Consider the following 17,694-nt stretch of genomic DNA (forward strand, 5'->3'; position numbering starts at 1 on the left):
GTTCTACAAGGAAACAGTTCCAGTACTTATTATTAATTTCCACCCCCCCAGGCATGTCTAAAGGTCAGTTCCCTGTGCTTTCTTCTATTAAACTGGTGAACTTGGGCATCCTAAGGCAATGTAGCAACTGCCTCAAGTACACTGACAACCCTCTCCTCTTACCTCCCAACACTCAGACTTGTGAGAGATGCACTTATATATCCAAACTGGAAGTCACGCACTCTGCAGCCAAGACCGGAATAGTTGGTCAAGAGGAAAAGGTCAACACTTGCACCACACCACATGGAACACATAGCCCCCCAGAACACACACCAGCATTCCCTGCACATAAAAACACAAACCACACACCCACCTTGGCAGGGGCTCTCAATAAAAATCTACCCAAACAGCAGAGACCTCCAAGGCAGAAATGCATTCAACCAGCACAACATAACACTAAACATGAGACACATAACTCTCCTAAACAGTGTGTCACTCAACCAAAGCACATAAAGCAAAACAGCATGCCCAGCACACTAGTCATAGGTAATTCAATAGTGAGGCACACTAATATCCCACTCACTAGGTTGAATAAGGATAAAGTAACAGTCAGTTGCCTGTCAGGTGCCAGAATCCGACACATAACACATGCACTCAGGTCACTCAACAAATATGACTCTGTCATTGTACATGTGGGTGTATGATCTGAGAAGTACCTCCCTGGACTACATGAAAAGAGACATGGAGGAGCTCTTGGATTATGTAGCCCAGGCGGGTATGACCCTAACCCTGAGCAACATCCTACAATCATCCAGAATTATACTACAGTACAAGCAGAAAATGATTGATTTCAACAATTGGCTAAGTTTCTGGTGTCATTCTAAGGGGATCCATTATCTGTCTGCCTGAGATGACATGATTGACAGACCTCAATGCTTTGCCAGAGATGGCCTGCATCTGTCACCCCTGGGCTTCCAGATACTGGCCAAGGTTCTTGCCACCCATATAGTGCCTTTTTTAGGCAGGGTTTCAAAGACCAAATTACCACCATAACAGCTACAAACAAATGCAATCTGAGGGTCATGCTGCTCAATGCTAGAAGTCTAAATCTCAAAATGCACTCGCTCGAAGCACTCCTTAAAATGGGGAACATCGACATTTGTGCTGTAACAGAGACCTGGTTCAAGGTAGCAGAAAGCACCCCTGCACTACCAGGCTATAACTTATTCCACACCTTTCGGCCCCAGAACTTGGATCAAAGCTCCAAAGGTGGTGGTGTTTCCATATTCATAAAGGATGCGCACACCTCCAGACTAATAGCCCAACATAACACATCAGAGATACTTCAGATGCAGCTAATATAGGGTAAGACAGCGATTCAGGTCGTAGCCTGTTATAGGTCCCCAACCATGTCCCAAGACACTCACTCCACATTCCTAAGCACCCTGGAGAATATTAGGGTCCAACCTAATACTCTCATACTGGGTGACTTCAACTACCCCTCCATTAACTGGGAAAACTACTCATGTACCAATACACTTGCCAATGTCTCCTGGAATTCATTAAATCCAATGCCCTGGACCAACTCGATCTTACCCCCACTAGATGTAGCAACCTAGTCATTACTAACATGGGTGACTGTTGCACCAATAGTCAACTCCTCCCTTGTTAGACTCGACCACAAACTAATCACCTTGGAAATCCCCCCCCCCCCCCCCACAAAGGTAACCACCATGAAAAACTTCTGCAAAGCTAACTTTGGGCTCCTAAGAACAGAGGTGAATAACTTCACGGCACCCAGGCAAATGGAGAATAGTTGCATGACCACTAAATCATACACCAATGCACTGTACGAACACGTACACAAATGCATGGATCTCGCCATACCCTATAGAACCAAGGCACTCTCCTCCAAATAAAGAAAGCCAATCTAGTGATGCCCTGCCATAAACAAACTCTACAACAGAAGGAGGAAACTATTGCAGAATAAGGTGAAGTCCCAAGACTGAAAAAACTCCCTTATCAGCCTCAACAAAATGTTGATGTCCCTTATCAAATCCTCTAAAGCTAGCTATGAAAACAGAATTGCAGCAGATAGTAAAGACAACCACAAGGCCTTCTATAGTTATGTAAAGAATCTCCATGACAATACCCAGATTTGCTCTGAGCTACTACACAATGGTATGTCCTATACCAAGCCAACAGATATTGCCAGTATACAGGCTAACAGATTAAGTGCCAACTTTACCCTTCTCTCCTCCCCCAAAGGACCGATTACAATACCAGTAGATTGCCAGGCACCCAGTATTACTGCTGCACAGGTTAAAACAGCACTGTCCAAGGCCAATAATACAGCTTCTATGGGACCTGACAATATCCTTGGCTGTGTTCTACATGAACTACAGAGTGAACTGGCACCTCATCTGTGTGCCCTGTTCAATCACAGCATCAGCTCAGGCTTTGTCCCTAGCGAATGGCACACTGCTATAGTCATCCGTCTCCACAAAGGAGGAGTGACTACAGACCCTGGGAAGTATCGCCCCATTAGCCTGACGAGTCTAATACGCAAAGCTATGGAACGCATCATCATGGAGCTAATCAACAAGGATATAGGGAATCTACAAACTCTGGATCCCCCACGGTTTGATTTAGTGAAGGGTAGATTGTGCCTGTTCAACTTGGTCAACTTCTTTAAGTCAGTCACCAGAGCTGTGGATGAAGGCAAGGTCGTTCATACAGCCTACTTTGATCTGGCCAAGGCCTTTGATAGCATTCCCCACTCAGGAATCACAGAAAAACTCACTAAGTTAGGCATCAATCCCTATATCACTAGGTGGTTGCAAACTGGCTCACAGATAGAACCCACGGCATGAAAGTAGCTGACTCTAAGTCAGACTGCCGACCAGTCACGAGTGGAGTCCCACAGGGATTCGTCCTGGGTCCTCTCCTGTTTGGTATCTACTTCTCGGAAGTCCAGGCCAACATGAAGGGACTTTGGCTGACAAAGTTCACAGACGATTGCAAGTTGGGAGCCATTATTAACTCCCCAAGTGATGTTGACATCCTACAGAATCACCTCACTGAGAACAATGACTGCTGTCAGAACCATGGCCTTAAGCTCAATGTCAAAAAATGTGTTGTCATCCCCTTTTGAAAAAAACCAGTTCCCATGAACTACCACATCGATGGTAATCCACTAAACACAGAAGGTGTTTTAAGAGATCTGGGAACACAGGTTGACAGTAACCTCTCTTTTGACCACCACACAGCCACTGTGGTCAGAAAGCCCTTCTATGTGGCACATCTCATTACTAAGGGTTTTGCATCCAGGAAGAAAGAGGTCATTGTCTCCCTCTACTTTTCCATCATTAGGCCAATCATTGAGTACAATCCCCCATTTGGCATGTACCTCTCTAGACACCTACAACAACTGGGGAGGCCGCAAACGTACCTCACAAAGGGGATCCTAGGCCTTAAACACTTGTCCTATATGGACAGACTCAGAAAACTCCAACTATTCTCTTTCTCATATCGCCTACTTAGAGGCGATCTCTGCTTGACCTATAAAGCCATGTCTGACCTAGCTGTGTTAGAAATGCTACATCTAAAGAAATCCCAATCCCTCCACATCACATGCTCCAGAGACCTCAACCTCATTACCACAATCAACAGAAAGTGCTGGAGGGACAGGTTCATAACCCAGAGACTGTCCATGCTATGGAATAGACTTCCCATACATGTCAAGCAGAGCACCTCACTGATCCTCTTCAGGAGAAATCTTGGTGAGTGGATGGGAAATAGAAAATTCACCCCAGGGATCACTCCAGTGGCTCTACTCGACAGATGCACTGGAAACTAAGGTCAGGTGGCACAATGCCAGGGTAATCCTATGGGATAGGCTTGTAAAGGTTCCAGGGCCATTAGCCTAGTACACACCTATGAACCTATGAATTAATATTTCAACCCAGAGCCAAAGAAGACGGGATGATTGCCACTAATTGAAAGATTTTGCACTACTAAGCATGCGGCCTGAGCTTTCCTCTTCTAACTATAACTAAGGTAAGCTACATATACACAATACAATAATATTTTGTCTCCAGGATATTTTGGTAACCAAAAAGTACAAATCAGGATAATATTGACCAGTCAGTAAACTGCAAAACTGGACCATGCAACATGAAAACCCTAAAAGTAGGAATCCCATAACCCTGCATCATGATCTGTTTAACCAAGCATGTTACCTATGCACATTCTTGAGTATGCCGCACCCCCCCAAAAAAAAATCTTAGTTAATTCTGAACGATATTGAACAGAAATAATGCAATGCCAATGATTCACTTATATTCATTGTGTCAAATGTTTACTTGTAAAGCACCATTTAATTTTGTAACATAATATAAGATGAGCAGTTTGGATTCAGATCAGGATGCAGCATAACTGACCCGATGTTTGCATTGAGATAGATACTTGAGAAGAAGGTATAGATGAGGAGAGTCCAAGTGTGCATTCCTAGACTTGGAGAAAGCATATGACAACGTCCCAAGAAAGGTGATCTGGGGAGTACTGTGGTGGATTAAGTCCCAGAAACATTGGTAGAATTAGTGCAGGCTATGTACAAGGACCCAATGACTTAAGTACGAACAGTGTTCAGCCTCACAGAGGGTTCCCAGTGGGTGTGGGTGTACATCAGGGTTCAGCTCTGAGCCCACTGCTGTTCATACTGGTGATGGGCTACATTAGCAAATAGGTTGGAGGGAACGGATCAACAAAGCTGCTGTATGCAGACAATGTGGCAGTGCAGGCAGACTCTGAGCTAGAACTTCAGCAAAGGATAGCAGAATGGAATGCAAATCTGAAGGCACATGACATGAGACTAACCGCAGATAAGACGACTGTAGTGGCAGCAAATGGGGGAAATCAGAAGAAGCTGAGAATAGAGATAGAAGGGAAGATAGTGGAACAAGTAAACAGCTTCAAGTATCTGGGAGGAGTAGTTGAGGAGAAGGGTAGTCTGAATGAAGACATCGAGGCTAGAATCAGAGGGGTTGCAGCCAACTAGCATAGAGTATCAGGTATAGTCTATGACAGAAGAATGCCAAAGAAGCTGAAAAGTAAGGTGTACAAGACAGTGGTGCCACCAGTACTACTGTATGGTAGAGAAAACTAGGCACTAAAGGCAGAGCAATTGAAGAAGCTAGAGGTGATGGAAATGATGTGCTTGAGAAAAGTGATGGGATGCACACTGTGGGACAGACAAAGAAATGAGGACATAAGAGCAAAAGCGAAAGTAGCTTCAAATGCAGAAAAGATCAAAGAGAACAGATTACGGTGGTTTGGACACGTGTAGAAAAGCAGAAGACAATCTGGTGAGGAAGATTTGGGACAGCCAGGAAGAAGATAAGAGGAAGCAAGGATGTCCAGCAAAGAAGTGGATGGATTGTGTGAAAGAAGATCTGCGACAGTCAGGCATGAGTGTTGAAGAAGGCAGGAGTTTGGCACTAAATCGAGAGAGTTGGCGACAGTTAACATGATACCCCAACCCCATGTAGAAAAATTGGAAAAAGGGGGCGGATGATGATGAATATAACCTTAACTATCTGTAATCTAAATTATATTAATTGACATGCTAACCTCTCTTCAGGCATATATGTAGCTTATACATTAGATAATTGTTTTAATTTCTTACCTTCTTTATCCATTATTATCTTTTTCCCTTTATTGTTTCCTGTGTCTCTTTCTAGTTTTTTTTTCTTTCTTGGTTATTTGTTTTTCCTTAGCTTTTCATTTCTTCACATTTTTTCTATTTAAGTCTTGTGGTTTAATGAAAAAAAATCAGTACCCTTAGTCTTAAGGAACTACCCCTAAGGTTGAAGTCAATACATTTTGCTTTTCTCTAATGAGATACTAGAAACAATTTTTTTACACAGATACAGGTAATTCTAAGCAATAAACCTTTTCACACAACATGTTTTATTTATTTGTTGGTGGAGATTCAGGTCATTAGTTTGAATATTTGTAGACCTTTTTACTGTGTGTAAGTGTAGGAAATCAAGAAGGTTCGGGTCTTTAAAGTGTGGAATACTAGACATAAATCACTGTGTAGGAGTTTGTATGAGACAAATTATAGGGATAGAGCTTCAAGGCTGTTTTGGTAGCTGAAGGTCTTTAATCTGGTGATTGTTTTAGTTAGGAACCTCTAGAACCTTCCTAGCTGCATGATGTTTGGGTAGATACATAATAAAAGGGGCATTATATTATATAACTGGTCTTATCAGGGCAAAATATAGAGAAATTATAACTTTTGACACAGATGGGATGCCTTAGTTATTAACTGAGTTACACAGAATGATTTTCTAACTACTCTTGCTATGTGATGGCAATGTTTACGGACTTTTTTATTTAGATGGAGACATCTCTGACAACTCTATGGGAACATAGTAAAATAGGAACATACTAGGCAAGCAAACATGGAGTCCATAAGATGGCTAACTATATACGACTTTCAGCAGACAAACTTTAAGGTCTATGCAGCCTTTTCAAACACATAATAGTGCTTACCTCCCCAAAAACAGGGTCATACATGATAATCCTGGTTTAAATTATCAGTCTGTAATAGAGGGCTATCAATACTGTAAACTGCTATCAAGATGTGTTTACCAATGGTGATAATGTTACCCTTCTTTGAATTTAATTTAAGCCCATTTCCTAAAACAAAGTTAATTTGTGTGGTACAACCCTTGGTGTAATAACACAGTATGAGATGCTGAACAAACAATGGCACTAGGCTTGCAGTTTTCAGAAAACTTAATTAGTCATATGACTTGGTTAAGGTTTGGAAATCTATAAAACAGATGGTGAACGAAAGAAGTCCCACTGCCTAGCCCTGAAGAATGCCACTAGTCCCATTTTTGCTTTCTGGGGTGACACCTACTACTTTAGCTATATAGGTTCGATCTGCTATCCATATTAAAATATGTGCATCTAGGCCTTTAAGCCTATTACATTTCAGCATAAGGAGTAATGTTAAAGGCCTTGGGCAAATCCAGGCAAACTGTATGAGTTGCATGACTGCTATATATTACTTCCATGACTTTCTCAAGCAAGCTTACTTAATTATATAGTCATAATATATTTTTGACAAAATTATATTGTTGTCGCTATAGAACAATAAGATGTTTCATATGGGAGCTTATGAAATTGTGTATAGCATATTCCATGGCTTTGAAATTAGGCTTGCTAGGCTGATAGGTCTATAGTTACAAGATTATGAAGGTGGGACACCCTTTATGGAGTGGCATAATGTTAGCCATTTTGATTACACAGGAGCATACTCTCGGGCTATACTTAAGTTGAACAGTTTTAGGACAGGTTCAGAGCAGTTGGGTTTGGTGCTGTTAATTGAGTAACTTTGTCATTTTCAGGGCCAGAAAGGTAGTGTTTCTAGCTTTAGAAAGTACAGATTGGACACATGCCATAATAATTATGGGACAATCAAGAGACTCAAGAATTTGGAGAACATTTATGACTGTGGAGTGAAATTGGCATTAAATTTACTCGATAGTACATTAAGAATATTGTTATGATTGGAGTTGGTAATACCATTATGAATTACTTCTCTGTATTATTAAGGATAGTTATTACTTAACTATCTATATATTTAAAGAAAGATTTAATTGTCCTTGGCTTTGGAAGCTAATTTTAATTTGTATAACACTTTGATCATCCTTACAGCATCTTTCAGAATTTTGCTGATTTGTTGGAGTGCTTAATGTGGGTAGATGGTTATGTATTATAGTTCTTGGTTAGCTTTTGGCTTTTATTATAGAACTTATTAATGCTGGCATTTCACCAAGATGGCTTATTTATACATTTCCCCCATATTATTTTACAAGCCAGTGATCACTGGAAGGCCACAGGATTCAAACGCTAATAACTAGGATGTTCTATAATATTTCAGTATAAATTGTACTGCAGTACGGTAGTCTGACTGACACCAAAGTTACTTTACAAGAAATGGCAAATTTCTCCTATAGCTAGCTTTCATATATCACTAATTGGGCTGTGTTCCTAATGTCCTAATAAGCTCAGTCCCTATCCTGATGGCAATGTGTACAATGCATTTATATTACTCATGTGTTACTGTGATAATCACCATCTTTCACCCAGTGTTTATATGTACATTACATTTGTGACTCTTCAGCCAATAATACTCTGACTGTCTGCAATTCTCAGTTAGCCTCACTTTCAGTACATAGAAACTTGAGTACACAGCTCCCATCTGGGCATGCATAATACAGGAATTACTCATGGTTGGTGAGGTTTGATCATTAGAGTGATGCCCAAGTGATCAAACAAAGCCAGGCATAGATATACATATATATATATTTGGCAGTTGTTGACCAAGATCGTCGTATTGCCCCTTTTCTGTGGAGCCTTGGGGAGAAAAGCTCCACAAGTATACATAAATGATAGAGAAAAATACATGATAAAAATACACGATAATAGAGAAACGCTGCAAAATTAGATGAGAATGATAATAGAGAAAAGTAAGAGTAGTAAATTCAAGTTAACATATGTCAATATACAATCATTAGAGTCCAAGTATTGTTTATTGCACAATATTTACAAGCTAGATAAATTTGCTGCAGCAAAATACGTTATATGGAGAAATTAATTGTGTCAGGACAGTAAGAAGTATAGTGAGAGGAAATGGTCAAGTTTAGACTATAGTAGCCTTTAATGGCCATTTTGTTGGAGTTTCAGAGAATAAAGATTTGATAGGAGTGAAAGAGTAGCATGAATGCAGATTTACTAGATGGGCTGGAGATTTGGCTGGTAAGGATAATAGAAGGGAGGTAGAAGAGGTACGTCTGAGGGGAAGATGAGTTAGTATAGAGGTAGTGCAGTATTGTATGTTATGGCATTTAGTGACTATGTGAGGTGAGGTATAAAATTCAAGGGGGTGTTTACAGTGGCATATCCAGGTGCTAGTTAATAGGTTTTTGAGCACACTTTTGAAGTGTTGTGAATTATTAATGCGTCTAATATCCAGTGGAAGTTTATTCAAAGAGAGGCAAGGGGAGTAACTGCAGATTCTGTCATATTGAGGAGGTTCTAGGCTTGAAGATTTGTAGTAGATTTTGGTAAGTGCTTCAGAGAGTCTTGGGAGGGGTGTAGAAAGAAACTAGTTGGGAGACAACAGGACAGAATAAGGTCTTGTGCAGAATGGAGTGTATTATTTGTAGCTGCGTGAGAAGTAGTTGTTGGGGAAATTCTAACTGGTTTAAGATGTTGAGGGCATGACAGTGGTGAGACTGAATGGTTTGGTTAGCAGCAAATCTAGCTACTTTGTGTATACGTTGATTCTAGTTTGGTTACTAGAGACATCTGTAGTTTGGTAAGAATTTCTAAGCTGTACAAGAGACTAGGGAGAAGGTAGGCATGTGAAAGTGAGATTCTAGACTCATTTGATAGGAATTTTTATATTTCTTTAAAACAGTCCAAGTTTTCGGTGGGTTTTCTTGATGCTATTTGAGTATGTGTAGGTCAAATTTGAGTTGGTCATCTATAATGACTCCTAGAAGTTTAGTATGTGATCCTACTGTGATAGAAGTATTGTTAAGGGATGAGATAGAAAAAGTGGGTTTTAGGTTATTTGAATGTAAGATTAACAGTTTTTTAGTAAGCTATTGTTCAATAGATTTGAAGGATTTTTGTGTTTGTGAGTTTAGTTCTGAGAGGTTATCAGCTATGGCAATATGCTTTGGGGAGGTCAAGGAATAGGCAGAAGACTACTTTTTGTTATCTCTGGCTAGTGCAATTGTGTTGGTGAAGGCACTGAGTGCAGTTGTTGCACTATGGTTGGGACGAAAGCCATGTTGTGTGGGGATAAGTAAGCTTTCTTGAATTAGGCAGCCCATGATTTGCTTATGAACACATTTTTCTAATATTTTGGAGAGAGGGGATAGAATTGCTAGTGACCTGAAGTTAAAAAGTTCAGTGGAGTTAATTCCTTTATATATGGGTATAGTAAAGAATTGTTTCCAGACAGAGGGTACTTTGGATTCAGTTACTGAGCAGTTGATAAGGAGAGAGATAGGAAGGGCAAAGGAGTTAGCAGCTCACATAAGGAAGAGAGGAGGTAGGTTATCAGTTGAGGAGCAGCAAGGTTTTAATTTTAGAAGTAGGTGTTTTATATATAGGTTGTAGATAAAGGTTTGAAAGAGAAAGTGTTTTTAGATGTAGAAGAAGTAGGGAAAGCAGGAGGGTTGACAGAGTTAGAAGTTTGGATTAGTTTGCTGATGGTGACTATGAAATAGATGTTAAATGTGGATGCTGTTTCTTGGGGCGTATTGTTTGGGCAGGGATTGGGTGTGGAGGGGTTACCTGGATGTAATATTTGACTGATGGAATTCCAGAATTTCTTGGGAATGGTCATGTGAGAGTTTTGATGTTTGTTGTAGAAGTACTTTTTGTCTTTATGGGTTTCTTGGCAAGGCTGCAAAGTTCTTTATAAGTTTGTAGATGGGGAGGGGACATTGTTTTGGTCCAGATTTTCCAAGCTTTGTCTCTTTTATGTATTAGGGAGCATGCAGTTTGTGATAACCAGGGAAGCTGTGTGATTTTACTCTGACAGTTTGTAGAGTTTGTAGAGGAGCAAGGGAATTAAGAATATTTAAGAGTATGGAGTTGAATTTTTGCACTGCCTCATCTAGAGGTAGATGAGTTAAGAAGGACCAGTTTATCCACGTTAAAAATAATTGATTTCAATATTCAATATTGCCCTGAGTCCGGAGTTTTACAGTATGCATGCTCCAGAAAATATGCAATGTTATATGAGAATTTAGGGACCACTAATAATAATGAAATGGCATAATAGAAAAAAAAAAACTAATATTAAGGTCTACACTGCATTCGGAATTTTATGTAGCTGATTTTACATTAGTTGACAGTAGCACTTGCATTCAGATGGTTAATAATTCTAGTATTTCTGCCAAAACCAGAATGACAGGTAATAGGTAGTTAACATCCAAAAACAGAAGCAAACACTACAGCATTAACATAGACTGAGATTGCATGACAAGTTTTGTAAGTTACTTGACAATATTATCAAAATATGCCTTCAAGTTTATGTGATAATCAAAGAACACAATTCATGTAATGGGATTGTACATCAGCAAGCTACAACTGTTAGAATAGTTTGAGGCAGAATGGGGAAAGATGGAGCTGAATGCTAAACAGTTTTTTAAATGGCGTGAGGAATCACAGGTATCTACACATAGTCATGCATTATTACTGATACACAATGACATTATTTAATAATATTTCTTACTTCTTTTTAGTAATGTCATTGGATGAACAGCTTGAAGCCTTTTTGTCTCTTGTATCAATCAGTGGATCTCTGAGTACTGTACTGCATATGTCTAGAGTGTGTATGTGATGACATTTACACAGTACAATAGTAGAGTGCAGTTTCTAGCACATTTTTAATTGTCAGAGGTGTGTATGTCTGCAGCTGTTTGCTTGCACACTCTTGGCATCAGCTTATTAAACAATTTTCTTAATTACTATACATTATTCTGCTCTGAAAACTAGTGTAGCCTTATATAGAGCTGTACAATGCTTGTGTTTTTGGTTGCATGCTTACTGACGCAAAGAAAACGATGACAGTAGCTTTTTAAAGGCCTATAGTCAGAAATATTTCATTTTCTGTACTTTTGTTTTTCCTGGGATTTTTAGCCAATTATTAAGGCTAAGTTTATAATGTGCATAATGATTGCTATGTTCAAATCTGCATATTTTTTTATTTTAATTAGTTTTAATTGTATAACTCTTTCACCTGACCCAGTAAGTGCATCTCTTTTGTTTGCATTATCTGTCATATCACAGAGGATTTGCCTGTAGTTTTTTACACTTTGAACAGATATATGTAATGTAAAAGATATGTAATATATAGAAACTGTATGAGCTTTTTGTGTAGGGTATTGAGCATGCTTGTTTAAAGCTGCAGTTGAATATTTTCCTTATGATAGTATAATTATTTGATCCATTTCTCTTCCTTATACCCCAGTATGAATATTATCAACTATCTAGTAATTTAAGTGCACAAAATGTCTTAAATGCGTATATTTGGAACTATTCCTTCCCTTCAGCATGTATTCATATCTCATATCTTGTCAATGTCATGACTGAAAAGTTAAAAAGTTTTTCTTGAATTTGTTAGATCTGTATGTGAGACCTGTTGTAAGATGTTATATTGAAAAAGTAATCCTTCCCAAAGCCTTCATTTCCATTTCCTGCGACAGGTTTACTTAACTTCATGACCTTCAGCCTGTTTGCTTTAGCTAGAGTCTTTTGAAATGGCATAAATAAATGTCAACAGCTGAAGGTTTATCCATGTTTTGTACCATACAGTTAATTTTGAAACCTCTTTCATAGCTTCACTCTTCTTATAAGACATAGTGACAATCACAAAATATATATAAATAAATAAATGAATAAATAAAAACCTGAAATCCATATAAAAATCTAAGAATAAATTACTGACACTGGAGAATGAACTCCAGTAATTGTTTTCTGAATTAAAGTGGAATATGTTGTGCGGGTCTATGGTTTCTTTCCTTCTTTCTTTCGATCTTTCTTTCTTTCTCTGCTTCATCTGTAGTATCCTGCATGCTAACATTAATCTAAAATCTGCTTAATACTATTTAGGACAATAAGCGTTACCCAGCATAATTGTTGTCCTCCCCTTTTTTCTACAGCCATGTAACATTCTTTCTCTAGTACAGTGTAGTAACATCTTACAGTGCTATATGGTGTACAATATGTTTGCATTACATACAATTCAGTATTTATTATGAAGTGGCAGTAATGCTTTTTTCTTACTTGTTATTGTCTTTGTCATTGTGGTCTGGGCCATCTCTCAAAAAGGTCCTTCGATCTGTTCATTTACACAGTTAACAATGAATACATAGATAGATATATAGATAGATAGATAGATAGATAGATAGATAGATAGATAGATAGACATTTAAATATATTAAAAATACCCAGACTGAATCATTCCACTGCCAAATGTATAGCTGATGATGTTTCCTTGTCAGCAAATATCAAACCATACTATATCATGTGTAGCTGAGTTGAAAATGTGCTTAACTCACTTGTGGGTGCTTGTTTCTTGCAGGTTTGGCATAGTCTACTATCGTTTCTTTGTTGCAGTGATGTTTGCCGTTAATGAAATAAACAGAAATCGTCATCTTTTGCCAAATGTTACTCTGGGTTACACAGTCTATGATTCATGCTTCCTGGAAGCCAGAGCTCTGGAGGTAACCATGAAGCTTTTATCTGGAGTCAGCTTTGTGCCAAATTACCATTGTGGTGGCCACTCTATGCCCTTTGTCATAATTGGTGACTCACCATCAACATCCTCACTGGTTATGGCTAGGCTACTGGGAATCTATCGGTATCCACAGGTAAGAAGTATAATCATTTTTATAACTCTTATTTTATTTTGATATGAAGGAAATTTAAAAATGTAATTAGAAATTCTTGTATCTCATTTAGGCAGGCATCCACTGCACCTTCTTTTTGCATAATGTGAGGTTAATGTCTAGTTTTATTACAGTGAACAAACAAATGCTAAAGCATGTATAACATTTTTTATCTAGAGTCTTTAAAATGAACCATGGTCTTTAATGAAGTGAAGCCAGTGTCTTCAGTTTTGGGGTGTTGTACCTGCCTTAAGTTTCTTAAAGCATGTATATGCAACCTGAGTTTTAAATTATATTTCATGTTTTTTATGATTTAACGCATGGCTTAAACACACTATACTGCTGAATATAATTTATGGCCTGTGTTTGACCTCCTGTAACTACATACTCCTCTGATTTATTAAAAAAATCTACACAGGGTAGCATAGCTTAGCATTCTGTATAATGGATTTTCCAGCTGCTGACTTCTGTATCAGTAGATGAATTAATTAACATTTAGCCCTTATGATATGTTGGATGCCTTTACTACCTTTCTTAGTTAGAAGCACTACCTGACGTACACAGCATGGCCAGGATGTAGGCAGTTGCACAGGCAACATATAAATCACTCTGTCTGATTCCCGACATGCCTCTGGTGCCACCCCGTGCACTGTTACTTATGATCTCTCCTCTCTACTTTTTATCGCTTCCTTGAAAAACTGAAATGAAAAGGTATATCCCCTCAACCCCACCCCTTGTGTCACTTTCTCAGTACGTCCATATTAAAGCACAGATATATCACACACCTTCCTCCCTGCATTCCTGTCTGGATCTTGGACACCTTGTTTTAGGAACCTACAGCACTTATGCATTTATTATACCATTCTAATGCAGTAAACGCTTGCATTTTAAATCCTGGTGGCCACGTGAGAAACGCATTACAAGGAATCTAAATAATGCAACAGTAGTCAAAAAAAGTAAAGACAACATTTTTTTCTTGCAGTGGAAAGCCCTTACACTCTTCAATTTGAGAGCTGTGTCTTTCATAGCTCTTGCTACTTAGTATGTGTATATATATATATATATATATATATATATATATACTAACTTAGAGATTGCATACAGGCATTCAGTCAATAGATATACACTAACTGTTCTCTATACTGTTTGCTTACACAGTCAAATGAATGCAGTCTGCCACTTAAAGCACAAAAACAATGATCAGCAGCTAAGATTCTTGGTCATCGTCAGCTTGCGGTGGAAAACACCTTTGATTAATGGGACCGGATTAGTGAGGATTCCTTGACTAACAAATTCTGCAGACATTTGCAAACTGAGGGTTTTGTTAAGTAAGGGAAGTATGTTAAGAGTGGAGGTCAGAGACAGCAGTAGGATCCTAGAAATAAACAGAAATGGACAGAATATTGTTAAGGGAGGTAGTGTTCAAATAAGGGATGTCAAACGCAAGGAAGAAAGGGGCATGAGACATGTACTTGTATGTCAGTCTAAAGTACTTGAACTTAGAAAATGTGAAATGAGGGAATGATAGGTGAGGTACAGAAAAGTAACAGGCTTGACCTACCTATGTTAGTCCTGACATCATCAGAGTTTAATCAGTACACTTGCACTGTAATAAAAGGGATTTGAACCATCAACACTTTTATGTGACACTCTTCCCAACAGATCTGTAACAAGGTGAGCCATAAAAGAAGTTGCACTAAAATTGTCAGAAATAAATAGCAGTTACATTTCATATATTTACAGAATGGAAACAGAAAAAAATGCAGGCCTCACTGGATTTGAACCCATTACCTTTTTAATGGCATTCTATCATAAAAGGCATTTACAGGGTGTGCCATAGAAGCAGTTATATTGAAGGTGTCAGAGAAGCACATTGCAGGAGATAGTTACACATTTACAGAATGGAAGCAGAAAAAAACATTCAGTCCTGAGGGGTATTATCCCTTCAACCATCATTATTTGAGCTCTACAAAGTACTTCACTAACAAACTGACCCACAAACAAAGTTATGCCAAAGTTGTCAGTAAAGCACACACTAGGTGATTGCTACACATTTGTATTCTGAAAGTGGAAAAAGAAAAAAATACAACATTGAGAGGATTTGTTTCCTCCACTCTGTGCACTGACACTCTATAAATCACTTCATGAACAAAGTGAGCCATGGAAGCAGTCAGGCTGAAGGCATAAGTTTTACCCTAGTCCATATCTGCCAACTGCTGCATAATGGTGCTCATTTGCACCTCTAATGGCAGTCAAGATCAGTACACATGGTGCATGATATACATTGTACTTCACTGTAGCAATACAATGAGCAATGCCATTTATCTTGGTTGTACATGGACATTGTGTTCTTCAAGGCACATTGTACTCAGTATAACTCCAAAATGATTATGTGCTGTAGAATCCCTTCATAGGTATGTGTGTGGTGTCTTTATCTCTTTTTGGAACAGTTTAAAGGTTGGAAATGGGAATGAAGGAAATAGATGAAAAAGAGGAAGCAAACGGAGGGTAGAATAGAAGGTGAGCAAGTAAGGAATGAGCAGATTGGAGGTTGGGTAGGAAGGAAATATGATTTTGTGGGACAGGCAGCCATTCTATTTTTTTATGAAGAGGAGGGAAAGTTGGGAAAAGAAGTAAGAAAAGTAAGATGAAGGTAAAATAGTTACTTAGGTTACATAGTAAAGCAAGATGGACATGGCTGAAAGAATGTGGGGCAAGATAATGAAGGAAGGGAAACACAATGGTAAAAGAACCACAAAACAAAATGGATTGAAGACTATGTTGAGGGAAAGAGTGTGTGACCAACAGGGAACACAAAAGGAAGGGGAACACAAGGTTGGGTGATAAGAATGAATGTTCGCAGTTGCAGTCTCTGCCAGCTGTAATCCAGTGAGAGATTAGTCTTCACCCTGGGTACTGTCATCATTGAGCCCAGGCTGTGATGGTGAAACCAGGGCTGGACAGGGATGTGACCCAAGTCACCAGAAAATGTCCTCCATTTGTCTGATGTGGACATCCCACCTCCTTTTGATAATATCCCCCTCAATCTCTGTTAGCTGCCACCTCCACTCAGGCTGCAACCACCAGGTAAAATTGTACCAGCTACTGGTGCAGGAATACCAGATATAAGCGGTACAGGTAGGGCAGGAGGTGTGGAGGCAACTGTACCAGGCTGGGATCCAGATATGTTGGATACTTCCACTGGTGGTGGTGATGAAGTTCCTGTCACCTGTTGGGGGCCAACAGGCCTTGCCAGTGATTTGGGTGTAGGCTGCTGTGCTATTGTATGCAGTAGTAAAAGATATGCAGACAGACCACCCCCCGCCAAAAAAAAATAAACATGTCTTTAAGAAACAGGAGATCGATATGTTATCAATGCCGATACTGATACAGTTAAACAAAATATGATTGTCAAACCAGTGAATATTCATGAATTTCAGAAACCTGTTTGCCTTCATACATGCAGGGGAGGAGGAACCTAAACCAGCAGCCATCATCACATGCAGTGTGACATGTAAAGGATTATCAGGATAAGCTAGTCAGATTGACCAACAGCTACTTGTGGTCAGAGATGCAGTCTGATGTATGAGACTAATCCACACATACAAAGTAATCATGCTGCTTAGACATACATATTTTATTTAGAAGTGATAGATAAAGGTAACAAACATATATTTTATATGGGAAAATGTCCATTAAAGTGGTAATGATGATCTTACATACATAGTCCATGTAGTGCTGCAGTTATACTACTGAGACAGAAAAATATACTTGAAATATTTCTCATGACAACACAGCTGTGGGGCAGGGGTATGGGTTTGACTCCACAGGTATCCTCACAATATGAAAACAGAGCCTTAACATCATGTCCAACTTGTCCACCTATACGGGAGAAAGTATTCACAAAAACGCATCTAAGATTGTACAGTCATACTGCTACTTCTGAGCTGTGCCAGTAGCAACATATGTGGCACTAGTGTAACGACGTATTTTTTAATCTCTTCTACTGTTAATATAAAAGCCAGACATTATGAAGCATGTAACTTTATCCTTGAACTCCCTGAGGTGCTCCAGTGTCCTCCTTTGCAGCTGTCTATTCCTTTCAACCTCTTCAGAATCCATTGACATAAAAGGATATAATGTAAATTTTTACATGGCGCTCAGTGGCAGGTTTCTTATTATGCTATCATAATTTATGCTTACATCATAGAGATAGTGTCTGATG

The 17,694-nt window shown here is 39.0% G+C and overlaps 1 protein-coding gene across 1 annotated transcript in view; it reads left to right on the forward strand.

Moving 5' to 3' along the window:
* The first annotated feature begins 9,278 nt into the window (after window positions 1–9,278).
* Window positions 9,279–17,694, forward strand: part of LOC122814108 (extracellular calcium-sensing receptor-like) — a 172,321-nt gene continuing 163,905 nt past the window's right edge. Inside the window, exons 1-2 of the mRNA XM_044086723.1 lie at window positions 9,279–9,376; window positions 13,163–13,451. Of these exons, the coding sequence (XP_043942658.1) occupies window positions 9,279–9,376; window positions 13,163–13,451 (387 nt within the window). The remainder of the gene's footprint in view (window positions 9,377–13,162; window positions 13,452–17,694) is intronic.

Source organism: Protopterus annectens, chromosome 10.part0 (assembly GCF_019279795.1).
Source record: "Protopterus annectens isolate FY-2018-M chromosome 10.part0, PAN1.0, whole genome shotgun sequence".
In the NCBI taxonomy this organism is placed as follows: Eukaryota; Metazoa; Chordata; order Ceratodontiformes; family Protopteridae; genus Protopterus; species Protopterus annectens.